Source organism: Spea bombifrons, chromosome 10 (assembly GCF_027358695.1).
Source record: "Spea bombifrons isolate aSpeBom1 chromosome 10, aSpeBom1.2.pri, whole genome shotgun sequence".
Taxonomy (NCBI): Eukaryota; Metazoa; Chordata; class Amphibia; order Anura; family Pelobatidae; genus Spea; species Spea bombifrons.
Genome location: NC_071096.1, coordinates 3,795,795 through 3,809,742, shown reverse-complemented (window position 1 = coordinate 3,809,742; position 13,948 = coordinate 3,795,795). Strand labels below are relative to the sequence as shown.

Here is a 13,948-nt window from a genome sequence, read left to right as displayed (position 1 = left end):
TTAAGACGTAGTCCCTTCCCGGCGCCTGCTGCCAAATGAATCCTTTGTAATAATAATTTGTAGTCTCGTTAATTGTATGATTACGGCACGTCAGTCGGCGCTTTGTACGCGCGTATGCGGTCTATAATTCCACGTGCGGAGTGCGTCTGTACGATTACTGCGCGCTCTATAGATTATTACTTTGTTGATGATACTCGCGTACGTTCTAAAGCACTCTAATTATCCAAATACGTATCTCCATCTGAACGGGAAACGTGCGCGCCTTACCTCATAGTCTCCTAGGATTTTGCTGAGGTCACTTCTATGACGTCTAGTGCTAAAGAATAGAGGAGTAGACGGTTTCCAGGCAGCAGATGAATATCATTGGTCTTTTTGTCTCTCCCCGCGGCTTAACTAAATGCAGGCGCGTGCGTTTGCTGTGATGTCACCAGTGTGATGTCACCACAGTTCAGAAAGAATACTTTCGGAACGCTGTGTCTACTGAATGCGTGTTTCTTTTCCTCCACATTTTATTCAGTCTTTTCCTAGATTAATGACATCAAAATGCCCCCCCCGTCATCAAATTGCAAATTGTCCACCCCACGGTCATTAAATTGTCTACCCCATGGCAGTCGGTCGGTTAACCCCTCCGGCACTATATGGCGCTCGGGTTGCACCCCCCTTTGTCGCAGGAAGAATCAATGTCCCTGAATAATGCTGGCCCCCGGGGGCACCGCTGCTTAACCTTTTCACTGCTGGAGGCCTGCAGGGAGTTAATTGGGTCTGAAGGGTTTTGCTTGCTTCGCCAAACTCTTGACGCTTCCCCGTGGAATGATTACCTTGGCATTATTCTTCAAAAGAGGTGAACCTGCCTGATCGGGGAAGAACACGACAAGCCTGCTGCGTGAGTCACTCGGCAGCGGAGACACAGCCTGCCTGTCCTCAGATAGCCTTTATTCTAAAAGAAATCCATACAGCCGTCGTCTTCAACTTCTATTCTATTTATGTTTGGCCTTCAGACCTCGCGTTAAAATTAGAATGCTCTTAGTCTAATTTGCTTTAGAAAGCTTGGTTTTGGGGTATACGATTATGTTCTATTCGGACTGTTCAATCTGATGGACTCCCCCCCCTTAAGCTACATTGTAGCCATTATTGGTCAAGTGGTGTGTGTGATCGGTCAGCAGTGCCGTCCAATCAGATGGACGCCCCCCCCTCCGTAAGCTACATTGTTGCCATTATTGGTCAAGTGGTGTGTGATCGGTCAGCAGTGCCGTCCAATCGGATGCCGCTGTACCCCAAGCTCTAAATGTTGCTGCTGTGAGTAGAATAGTCGCTGGCTCCGATGAGATGCCTTAAACTCGCGTCCTGTTCACCGGTCCCGGCCCCCCTTGCTCAGACTGGATATGAATGTCTAGAACGTGCTAGATCTTCGTGTGATTCCAGGCTCGTCTACCGTTGGTTATAAAAGACCTTCCCTGGAACGTTTTGGCAACTTTTATCCAACCCGGCTTCTCCAACCCAACTGGGTCAAGGGCGGTTTACTGTCTAGAGAATAAAAAAAGCAAGGAACCAGCCTCCAGATACACACTGCAAACCCTCCTATACCATGTGTGTGTGTGTGTGTGTGTGTGTGTGTGTGTGTGTATACACACACACACACACACACACACACACACACACAATGGCAAGAAAAGGTAAATGAACCCCCTGGAATTACCTGGTTTTCTGCATTAATTGTTCATAAAATGTGAACTGATCTACAACTAAGTCGCAAATTCTATGTGCTTAAGCTAATAACACTCAAACAATGATAAACTTTCTTGTCTTTAATGAAGACACCCGTTGGGCATTCAGTGTTGGTGGTAAATAAGTGAACCCTTGGATTTAATAACTGGTCCGACCTCCTCCATGTTCTTCCTTACAGAACTGCTTCATCTCAGACATATTCCTGAGATGCCTTTTTTGAGGTCATTCCACAGCATCTGTAATGGGTTAAGGTCTGGGCTCTGACTCCAAAAGGCACATTTTCTTTTTCTTTTTTTTATTTATTTATAAACATTCTATAGTAGATTTACCTTGACGTTTGTGGTCATTGTCCTGCTGCCTCACCCAACTTCTACTGGGCTTCAGCTGGTGGACCTGACCTTATACCTTGAATGAACTCGGGCCCCCCTCGATGATGGGAAGCTGTCAAGGCCCAGAGGAAGCAAACCAACCCAAATCACGATACCCCCTCTGCCGTACTTCAACACTGATATGTTGGTATGCGGTGCCCTTTTTACGCCATACATAATGCCTGTTCTTCTTAAACAATCCATCCTTGGTTTCATCTGTCCGTTTCCCAGGCGCGCCGTAATGTTTGGGGAGCAGCGGTTTCCTCCATGGTGTCCTGCCATGGACTCCATGACTGTTCAATGTTCTGCATGCCGTAGACTGTCGAACAGAGATGTTAACCACTTCCAATGATTCTTTCAAACCTTTAGAAGTTACTCTATGGTTCTTTTTTAGCTCATTGAGTATCCTACGTCGTGTCCTTTGAGTCATCTTGGCCGGGTGGCCACCTCTAGGGAGAGTAGTCGCTATACTAACTTGTCTATATTTATGAACAGATATTTGATCTGTACGTGTAAAAGCAGCTTAACCAATGTGTAGATCAATTACCATGCTACTCACTTACATAGATCTGATAGATGTATCCCCCTCTTTTTTTTCCTAGAGGAGAAATTCAAAGTGGAGACAAAAGTCATTTCTGCAGATTTTGGGAAACCTGACGTGATCTACGACAAAATTCAGACAGGACTCGCTGGCCTAGAAGTTGGCGTTTTGGGTAAGTTACTGAATACAGAGCGAAGTATTCGTGTTTTTGTTAAGTTCTTGGGGAATCTGTGAACTCGCTTCAGGGCTGAATATTTGTAAATTAATTCTTCAGCCACTTATCCTGATTTAGAGGCAAACTGGGGTTTTTCAAGCAGCCCAAGAAGGGTTGCTTATATTTGTACGTAAATATTAACTTTTTGCTCCACGTCGCCTGCAGGGAAAAGAGTTGTTGGTCGGCAATGGGGCAAAGGCATAAGGGGGGTGATCCTGCATTTGCAGGGGGACACCGTGATCATTTAAAAGGACCTCTCGGCATCATATGCACAAATGTGTGTGTAGCGGCCGGAGTGGGCCTTTTAGCCTGAATTACTGCCTTCCAAATACTAATAAATTGGAACCCTTGCTTTCAGCAATACTTAAAGTACAAAATATCTGGATATGTTTGCAAGCACATACAGGGGCTTGACTAGAAACCACATTGCCCCAGTACAAAAACCCCCCGCTGCCACGTTGCCAAGATACATGTCCCACAGTGCCAACCTTGTCCCCAAACAGCTTGCCAGTGTGCCAACCTTGTCCCCAAACAGCTTGCCAGTGCCCTTTGTCCCCAAACAGCTTGCCACTGCGCCAACCTTGACCCCAAACAGCTTGCCAGTGTGCCAACCTTGTCCCCAAACAGCTTGCCAGTGTGCCAGCCTTGTCCACAAACAGCTTCTCTGTGCCATCTTAGCCCCCAAACAGCTTGCCCGCGTCCTTCTCCCTACATGCAGACTGATCCAGCATGCAGGAAATCAATGTGATGTCATTTCCTGCATGCCGGATTAGACGGCGTGCAAGGGGAGAATGGCTGACCACTCTCCGTGCCGCTAACTGCAGGCGTTACCCGCGTCTCGTGGCGGTTTACCTTGGTTGTTTTACGCCCCTGAGCATAAACGCGGAATGAGCTGCAGCTTTGAACATAATCGTGTAACGCTTCATAATTATATGGTGTATAGTTTAAGGATACAAAGGGTAATCTGAAACTTAAAACATGTTTGGCTGTTTCATTGAACTTGTTCGCTTTTTACTTTATTTCTTATATAGTCTGTTTTGGGGAATTTTCCAATAAATTTAGATAATTTGCTCAAACAAAAGGCATTCAGATTCTTGGCCACTACTGCCATCTAGTGTCTGGTCTTTGCATGCGCAGCTCTCTTTACTGTAAATGGAATATTACACCGCGTGAGCTACAGATCTGCAAGTGCATTTATTAAAGGATATCAACGCCGAAAAGTTACTTTTTGGGACCAAACTGGTCCTTCCCATCGGCATAGAAAAGTTCTATACGTGAAGTTAGGGGTACGAAATGATTTGCTTGTCAGAGCCCCCAGTTTAACCCTTTTAATACCCAGACATCTAGCATAACGTGTTTCAAGGCTTTGTTACTCCAGCTAATCTCTGGGTACAATTACCGAGTTCTGTCGCCAATAAACTAAGATTTTAACGGCACAAATCCTCTCCTCCGGAAATGGATCCTCGCGTTACGATTGCTTTCAAAATTCTGTGGAAATGGATGACCTCTTTAAGGTCATTTATCCACAATGGAGGAGAAGTGTTAGAGGGACAGAATGTAAGGAAGTTTAACTTTACTGAGAGGGTGGTAGATAAGTGGAACAGCCTCCTGGCAGAAGTGGTAGAGGCTAATACTGTGAGGGGATTAAACATGCACGGGATAGACATACGGCTCCTGAATCTAAAACGAGACCAACGACTGATTAAGGTTTGAGTCTCTACAGCAGGAGAAACAGGCAGACTAGACAGGGGCCGAATGGGGCCGACCTGACGGCAGATACTATATGAGTCCATTTCATTTTTAGTGATAATCACAGCATTCAAAAACATATTTTTTTTAACATCTCCTTTCTGCTTTTTCAGTTAACAACGTGGGGATATCTTATGAATACCCCGAGTATTTTCTCGACATCCCGGATTTGGATAATGTGAGTAGAATGTGTGTAGAAAGTTGAGATTTCTCTTGTGTGTTATCATCATGCTAAAGGGGGTACAGGACAGGCCACCGATGGTCCCGTCAGGCTGTGCTTTATCTAATTATACGGGCGATTTTATACCCCAGCTCATCCGACACATCACGCATCTCTATATCCGCTCGCATTGCAAGTCCAAATACAGTTTGTTAAAGGGACATTTTACTCCCCGACACCCCCACTATAGAAGAAAATCTGAACACTAAAAGTAACCACGCATCTAATGGCCCTTTCACTCCCATCACTCCTGTGTTCCTATGGCCCTTTATCACTCCCATCACTCCTGTGTCCCAGTGGCCCTTTATCACTCCCATCACCCCTGTGTTCCAGTGGCCCTTTATCACTCCCATCACTCCTGTGTCCCAATGGCCCTTTATCACTCCCATCACTCCTGGGTTCCAATGGCCCTTTATCACTCCCATCACTCCTGTGTTCCTATGGCCCTTTATCACTCCCATCACTCCTGTGTTCCAATGGCCCTTTATCACTCCCATCACTCCTGTGCTCCAATGGCCCTTTATCACTCCCATCACTCCTGTGCTCCAATGGCCCTTTATCACTCCCATCACTCCTGTGTTCCTATGGCCCTTTATCACTCCCATCACTCCTGTGTCCCAGTGGCCCTTTATCACTCCCATCACCCCTGTGTTCCAGTGGCCCTTTATCACTCCCATCACTCCTGTGTTCCAATGGCACGTTGGGTTCGCTGATCCAAGTTTAAGTTTAAAAGGCTGATCGATGGTTAGAAAACCCTTTTGTAATTATGTTACAGTTGGAAATTTCCTTGTTTTCCATTAAACCAGCTCAGTGACCCCAAACTTTTGTGTATACAGAACAGCAGCGAGTGTCGGTCTGGTTGTTTCCTCGGCCAGCGTGGATAAGATTCTTTTTGGGAATTTGTAACTAAATCAGAATAAGAGAAATGATTTCTCCCCCAATTTCTGGAACCTCTGGATGTTTAGTAGAATCGTTCCCCGGGGAATGTATTATTAAACACGTTGTATATTATTATTATTATTGCACCGGCGCTGATAACTTTCACTTCTTTATTTTCTTCGCACAGATGATCGACAAGCTGATAAACATCAACGTCCTGTCCGTGTGTCAGGTGCGTGGAAATATTCATTCATACGTCTGCTATAAAGACTCAAACCTTAATCAGTCGCTGGTCTCGTCTTAGATTCAGGAGCCGTATCCACATCCCATGCATGTTTAATCCCCTCACTGTATTACCCTCTACCACCTCTGCTGGGAGGCTGAAAAATGGATATTACTTCATCCTGTTGTTTGGCTTAGGGGCTGTGCTGCTTTAAAGGTACTATAAAGGAATATGATGGTGCTATGAGGCACATGGATCGGGGTAGAAACGGTTTTGGTTCTCCAATGAAACGACATCATCGTTAGGGCTGTTTTTGTGTCCTGCGTTTGGGAGCCGTGGGGCGGAAAAACATTTTGGAGATGGATGCCTTTGTAGGTGATGCTCTGGACGTATATCTAATGCCGCGTTACCCAAATCATCTTGAAACGGATACATTCTGTGGCAATGAAGCAGTTAAAGTTAACTAATTATCTGACAGTTTTATCGTATGCTTCTTAAAGACCGTTGGTGCGCCGGGGAGAGTCTCGCTATGGAGGGTGGCTCAGCGCTCTGGTACTCGTAGGGTTAATTAATTACAGGTTTCCACTGTTCACATAGCAGATCGTTTGCCAGTTAATTGGTCCCCCCCCCGGTCCCCGTCCCCCCAGTTGCGAATGTTTTAAGAATAGACCCAAAAAGCGTATGTAACGCTGGTACAGGTGATGGGTAGACGGGGGCAGATCTTTACATTCATGGCACAGACCCCATTATTTGGCCACCGAGCCGAAGGCTATGAGTGCAGCGCGTTTAGTGGACGCTCCCCCCTAAACTCCTGTTTAGCACGACCAGGGGTCCTAGGCTTTGATCCGGAAAGGAAGCCCCCTGTAGATGAGGATCTCTGCAGCCCGAGGAGCCGCTGTGTTTGTTAGGATCCCCCAAGGATCCATTGCTCTGTGTTACCCATTCGTGGCGTGGAAACCCTTCCAGTGACGTCCATTATTTTCCATTTGCCCCCCCTCACTCCCCTAATTTAACTCTTTTGCGTAGCGGAGACCCCAACACCTAGTTAGTGTTTCACGTGCAGCCTTCCCAAACGTTTAAGCGTAGAGACGCCGGCCCTTTCTGTTAACGTTTGGTGAGCGTAGGTTTCCTCCTAGATCCCACCTTTGTAGGTTTCATCGTGGGCGCGATCGCGGCCATCGCTCGGTAACCAGAATCCTGCTCCCAAGAGCTTATGATCTGTTCTTGCCTTTTTGACCGCTGACTTCCGCGTTCCGGGATTCCTCTTCACGCCAAAGACTTTCGGGGGCCGCAGACCACGACTCCGTGGCTTGCGAGGCTTCCAAACCACCAGCTGTCAATTTGTTTTTTTCCTTTTTTTACACCATGAAAACCATCTGTGTTTTTTTTTGTTTAGTTAGTTTTTTTTTGTTTTTTTTTACTGTCATGCCACTGAACTATCCCTGTTTTCATCTTGCCTTAACTGCCTGAGATCATCACGATGCCGCTTGTTTTTTGGGGGAATTTATACATATTATTTAGCATTTTATTTAATCTGAGCCAGTCTGTAAGATCTTTTCTCATCTCCCTCCTTCTTTTTTTTTTTCTATATATTTTTTTTTTTACTTTTTTTTTACTTATTTTTGAGAAAAGAAATCCTCGTTAGTCTGTGTTGTTCGGGGGGAATGACTGAAACCTACACCTACGCATCTCGCTCGCACCCACACATTTTCCACCTACACACTCCGTCCTCGCGTCTGGCTCCGGTAACGTTCCCACACCGCTTCTCCTTGTTCTCCGCTCAAATGGGGAAACACTGCATTTTTTATTTCATTTTTTTATTTTTAATTTTTTTTTAAGAGATAGGGATTTTTATTATTATTTTTCTGTTTTAGGCACAAAAACACAGATTTCATAGCGTGTTCATTCCACGGGGATCAGTAAAGATCATTACGGTTCACGTGCCAAGCGAAAAATAGAGAGAGAGTAGTCCACATAATATGTTTTCGAAATAAATGTAATTATCTGCCCGGGTTTTGTGGACTAGTTGAAATTAATAAAAACAAAATAATAATAAAATATTATATGACTTTACCGGAGTGTTTAGTTAGATGTATTCGTGTGTTGGTTGGGAGAGCAACTTTACACATAATGCTCGGACAAGTCTTTAGTTATGTTTATTATTATATTATATATTTTTTTTCTTCATTTTGTTTGTTCTTGGATTTGTATTTTTCTCCCCATATCCTTTATTTCTATAAATTCTTGGTTAGATTCTTTACACCTCATGTACGTTTTTAACATTTGTTAATCTGTAATTATCCGGATCCTGCCATGTGTATATTATATTTATATATATATCTGTGTGTGTGTGTGTGTGTGTGTGTGTACATATATATAATATACACATATATATGTAAATATAATATATACAGATATATATATATATATATATATATATATATATATATATTATACACATATATATGTAAATATAATATATACAGATATATATATATATATATATGTATATAATCTGTATATATTATATTTACATATATATATGCCTATATTATATGTGTGTGTGTGTATGTATGGCTGTATATATTAACATATATATGTATGGCTGTGTATTATATATATGTGTATATTATATTTATATACCAATATATCGGTATATACATGGATGTGTATATTATATATATATATATATTATATTTACATATATATCAGTGTGTGTGTGTGTATATATATATATATATATATATATATATATATATATATATATATATATATATATATAATGTATGGCTGTATTATATTTACATATATATGTGTATATTATTTATATATATATATATATGTGTGTGTGTATTTATATATTTTATATTTATGTATATATATATATTATATTATTATATATTATTATATTTCTAGCGTGTATGCATCCATACTCAGTATATATTTTCTTGTAGATGACGCGGCTGGTATTACCTGGAATGGTTGAGAGGTGAGTCACTATCTGCCTCAGACACGCAAATTAAACGCCGTTTAGACGGGATCTCGTTATTATTTATAGGGGAGAATCCTCTCTTTGAAGAAATCAGATTGGTGACTAATCGTCTCGGCCTCCATGTTGGTGACGCCGGAGCGTTTGGAAGGTGACTCACGGGGACGGAGGAATGAGTCACCGGCTTGGTGGAAGCCTCCGGTCCGGCTCTCCGCTCCGCTGCGGGTTATTTCTTTTATAATTCTACTCGAAAAAGAAAAAAAAAAAAACTCAGTCTGAGTCATCCATCCAAACTCAACAGCTTTCTATTCTTAGGGGGGGATTTACAGCCGGCGGAGGGTGGGAGGCTCCTCGGGGATAACCTGCTTTCATTCGGCCGCCGTACGAACGGTCAGGGGGCGATACCAGAGGGGGCTATCGATTAAACGAGGCCCTGAGGACGATGGGGTCACGAGCCGCCCCCCCCGGTCCCGCCTCCTGCCTAGATTTCCTATGCTACTTTGTTTATGGTTAAAGGTGTAGGCAAGGTGGCCGTTGAGGGACTGACAGGGGGCAGGAGTGTTAATTGGTTTGTATCGGGTGGTGTCCTTGTGGTTGGGGGGCAGTGAATGTTATTTTGGGGCTAACTGACTTTTTGATTTGCGGCGTCAGCCCCAAAGGTGGGAACCATTTCATATGAATTCATATTAAAGTGTAAAAAAAAAAAAAAAAAAAGCGATTAACCAAGGTAGAAGCTGCAGCCCTGCTGCTGTCCTCATCCTCCTCCGTGGTCCAACCATTCTAGCCGCTGATTGGCTGCTTGAAGCAGCCAGTCACAGGCATGGAAATGAAGAGGAACGCCTTCAGGTGGAGCTGAGTGCTGCTAAATGGTTTTTCTTAAAAAGACAAAAATGGCTATTTATGGTTATTTATAATATTATCATTATTTTGCATTTTCAGGTCCAAGGGCGTTGTACTGAACATCTCCTCCGGCAGCGCCATGTACCCTGTGCCTCTACTGACCGTGTATTCTGCTACCAAGGTAGGTAGATCGACCCCAAATCACGGGAACCAGGATTCGAGGACACGTTAAGTACGCACGTGACGCTGGGGACTCGCAAACGTGGCTTCCCAGCCAATATCTGCGTCATAGGTTGAGGGTGATAGGAGTTGGACGTGGTGATCAGGGGCATGACTCGTTCTTTAGTATTTGAATTTCTTGCTTTTTGGGGTTTCGCTCGCTGTCCTCTTCGGACGCATAACGGCCCTTCTTTTCTCCTCTTTTTTAGGCTTTTGTGGACTTTTTTTCCCGTGGCCTCCATGCCGAGTACGCAAATAAGGGAATCACTGTCCAGGTGAGTGCAAATGCTTCTGCAACGAGAATTCTTGTTATTGTGTGCTTCCCATAGCAACAACGGCCGTCTTGGCAACACTAAATTCGCATTCACCCACACACAAGCGTGATATTTAGTCCTCCCCAAATTTTACATTTTTTATGGGTTTTTTTTCCTCCTAAAAAAAAAAGTTTAATTGACGACACCATTTTTAATCATTTATTCTGAAATGATATGTGAAGCCCACCCATTCTGGAGGGTAGTTATCCCTCCTATTAGACATGAGTCCCTATGGAACCAACACCCCGGTGCATGAAACGAGTTCAATGCCAGCTGTTTATTCGATATCTAGCAGAGGACGCTCCGGACTCACGGCCTGTCCCGGCACGAGTGTTTGGTACAGCTTGGCTTCATTCATTCGGAATCCTCTGTATTGATGAATGATCTGATGTCACTTTATTAAGCCTCGGAATGCTGCTGTTCTGCGGTCCTCGCAGACGTGGTTGGTGGTCGCCATCTGGTGGCCAATATATAAAAATGCAGCCAGCGTCTGTGATGTAATCTACACTAGATGGACAAAAGTATTGGGTCGCTTGCCCATTACACCAACAGGAGCTTTGATGACATCACATTCTACATACATAGACATTAATATGTAGTTGGTCCCCCTTTTACAGCTATAAAAATGCTTCCACTCTTCTGAGAAGGATTTCCAGTAGAGCGTTTGTGAGGTCAGACACTGGTGTTGGATGAGACGACCAGCTCGCAATCTCCGTTTCAGTTCACCCCAAAGGTGTTCGTTGAGGTGAGGTCAGGATGACTTGTGCGGCCGGTCAAGTTCTTCCACCCCAAACTTATATAACCGTGTCTATATGGAGCTTGCTTTGTGCGCCAATATATGGACACAAGTATTGGGACACACTTCTTAATTATTAATAAAAATTATGTACCGTAAAGGAAAATCTTAAGACATTTTGGACAATGCTCTGCTTCCAACGTTGTGTGAACAGTTTGGGGGAGAGCCTTTTCTATTCCAGCATGACTGTGACCCGTATAATGGATGCATTTAGTGTGGAAGAACTTGGCCGGCCGCACAATTCACCCCAAAGGTGTTCAACACCATCGGTCACCTTCGGGATGAACTGAAACGGACCGCGAGCCGGGCCGTGTTGTTAGAAATAAAATGATGTTATTAATGTGAATTTATTGAAGGAATTGCATCATTCATCTGATGTAAATCTGTAATCTCCCTTCTGCCTATAGAGCGTTCTCCCGTTCTACGTGGCTACCAAACTGAGCAAGATCCGCAAGCCTACCTGGGACAAGCCAAGCCCTGAAACCTACGTCAGATCAGCCCTGAGCACTGTGGGCTTACAGACTCAGACCAATGGCTACCTGGCTCACGCGCTAATGGTGAGGATAACGCATGGACAGATTGCACGGGGTTAAACTCAAAGCCGAGCAACCTCTGATATTAACTTGGGTCTCTTCCTCAGGGCTGGGTCACCACCTCTCTGTTTCCGATTTCCGCCACCGTCAAGCTGGCCATGAACGCGAACAAAGGAATCCGCGCACGTTTTCTGAAGAAGTCCAAGAAAAACTAGAACGCGAAGCAGTAACGAGCTCCCTCCCGTAGCGACAGTCTGTGATCTACAGATCTCCTGCTCTCCCCACCAGTCTGTGATCTACAGATCTTCTGCTCTCCCCACCAGTCTGTGATCTACAGATCTCCTGCTCTCCCCACCAGTCTGTGATCTACAGATCTCCTGCTCTCCCCGCCAGTCTGTGATCTACAGATCTCCTGCTCTCTCCACCAGTCTGGGATCCACAGATCTCCTGCTCTCTCCGCCAGTCTGGTATCTACAGATCTCCTGCTCTCCCCACCAGTCTGTGATCTACAGATCTCCTGCTCTCCCCACCAGTCCGTGATCTACAGATCTCCTGCTCTCCCCACCAGTCTGTGATCTACAGATCTCCTGCTCTCCCCGCCAGTCTGTGATCTACAGATCTCCTGCTCTCCCCGCCAGTCTGTGATCTACAGATCTCCTGCTCTCTCCGCCAGTCTGGGATCTACAGATTTCCTGCTCTCCCCACCAGTCTGGGATCTACGGATCTCCTGCTCTCGTCACGACGGGACCCCTGACCGGTGAAGGACTGTTCCGCCGGCTATCACGAGGCATCCTTATCGTTACTCTCTGCTTAATTGTTCCAGAGTTCTAATAATTGGTTCTTCTGTTATGTCCCTCTCAGCCTCTTTCTTTGCGTTTTTGATGCGCTGCGTACAGGAATAGTAAATAGCCGATAGTTTCTTGGTTACAGAATGGAGCCAAGTGTTTGATTTCATCAAAATAACACATAATCAACTCAAACTAATTCTATATAATGGATTTTTCTAAATTATTGCAATAGAAGCATAAAAAAAAACGAAACTCCCTATTTTTTCTAAAATATCAGTATATATACACTACAGTTCAAAAGTTTGGGGTCACTCAGCTGTTTCCATGGAGAACAAGGACATTTCTGGCTGTAACATAATTACAAATTAAAAATTCGCCTTTTAAACTTGGATCAGCGAACACAACGTGCCATTGGAACACAGGAGTGATGGGAGTGATAAAGGGCCATTGGAACACAGGAGTGATGGGAGTGATAAAGGGCCATTGGAACACAGGAGTGATGGGAGTGAAAAAGGGCCATTGGAACACAGGAGTGATGGGAGTGATAAAGGGCCTCTGTACACCTATGAAGAAATTACATTAGAAATCAGGCGTTTCCAGCTACAATGGACAAATTGTCATTTACAACATTAACCCCGTCTGCGCTGGATTCCTGATCCATTTCATGTTATGTTAATGGACAAAATGTGCTTTTCTTTCAAAACCAAGGAAACTTCTAAGTGACCCCAAACTGTTTTGCAGTCCAAAACATATTGAACTGTAGTGTATATGGACTGTGTGTACAGACACTGCGTGGGATGATTTTAATATCTGGTTTCTGAACGCCGGTTATTTCAAGTGAAGCATCTAATCCGACACAAGCCAGATCTTCTCACGATAACGCCGACTACGTCAAAATGTAAGCGGCCTCCTTGAGTTGTTACGGACTCCGACGTATCGAGGCTGGACGGCGAACATGACTATCCTGGACGTGGTCCGTTTGGAGATTGTTAAAATATGCAATGAAGTTCTGCAGCAGCTGTTTTTGATTTGAAAGACTGCATTATATGGAAATTTTTATACTAATAATAGAATAAAATCCAAATGTTGATTTACTTTGTGCTTAAAAAAAAACAATCCTTCAATCCTCTCTAATCACATAAATAGGTAAATATATAATAGAAATAGTAGCATTTCATGAGAAATCCAGCACAGACGGGGTTAATGCTGTAAATGATTATTGTAGCGGGAAACTGCTTATTTTTAATGGAATCTCTTCATAGGCGTACAGAGGTCCTTTATCACTCCCATCACTCCTGGGTTCCAATGGCCCTTTATCACTCCCATCACTCCTGGGTTCCAATGGCCCTTTATCACTCCCATCACTCCTGCGTTCCAATGGCCCTTTATCACTCCCATCACTCCTGTGTTCCAATGGCCCTTTATCACTCCCATCACTCCTGGACACATCCATATATTTGTTTAATACGATAATTCCATTGCCGAAACCCCAACTTGCACACAGGTGATTTCGTGGCCATCGATGCAGCATTGTATTTGTTTCTGCTCAT

General features: G+C 44.0%; 1 protein-coding gene across 1 annotated transcript in view; it reads left to right on the top strand.

Moving 5' to 3' along the window:
- Positions 1-12,604, top strand: part of HSD17B12 (hydroxysteroid 17-beta dehydrogenase 12) — a 28,118-nt gene extending 15,514 nt beyond the window's left edge. Inside the window, exons 4-11 of the mRNA XM_053448818.1 lie at positions 2,696-2,806; positions 4,711-4,775; positions 5,884-5,928; positions 8,874-8,908; positions 9,848-9,929; positions 10,177-10,242; positions 11,485-11,634; positions 11,718-12,604. Of these exons, the coding sequence (XP_053304793.1) occupies positions 2,696-2,806; positions 4,711-4,775; positions 5,884-5,928; positions 8,874-8,908; positions 9,848-9,929; positions 10,177-10,242; positions 11,485-11,634; positions 11,718-11,825 (662 nt within the window). The 3' untranslated portion in view covers positions 11,826-12,604. The remainder of the gene's footprint in view (positions 1-2,695; positions 2,807-4,710; positions 4,776-5,883; positions 5,929-8,873; positions 8,909-9,847; positions 9,930-10,176; positions 10,243-11,484; positions 11,635-11,717) is intronic.
- Positions 12,605-13,948: the final 1,344 nt, after the last annotated feature.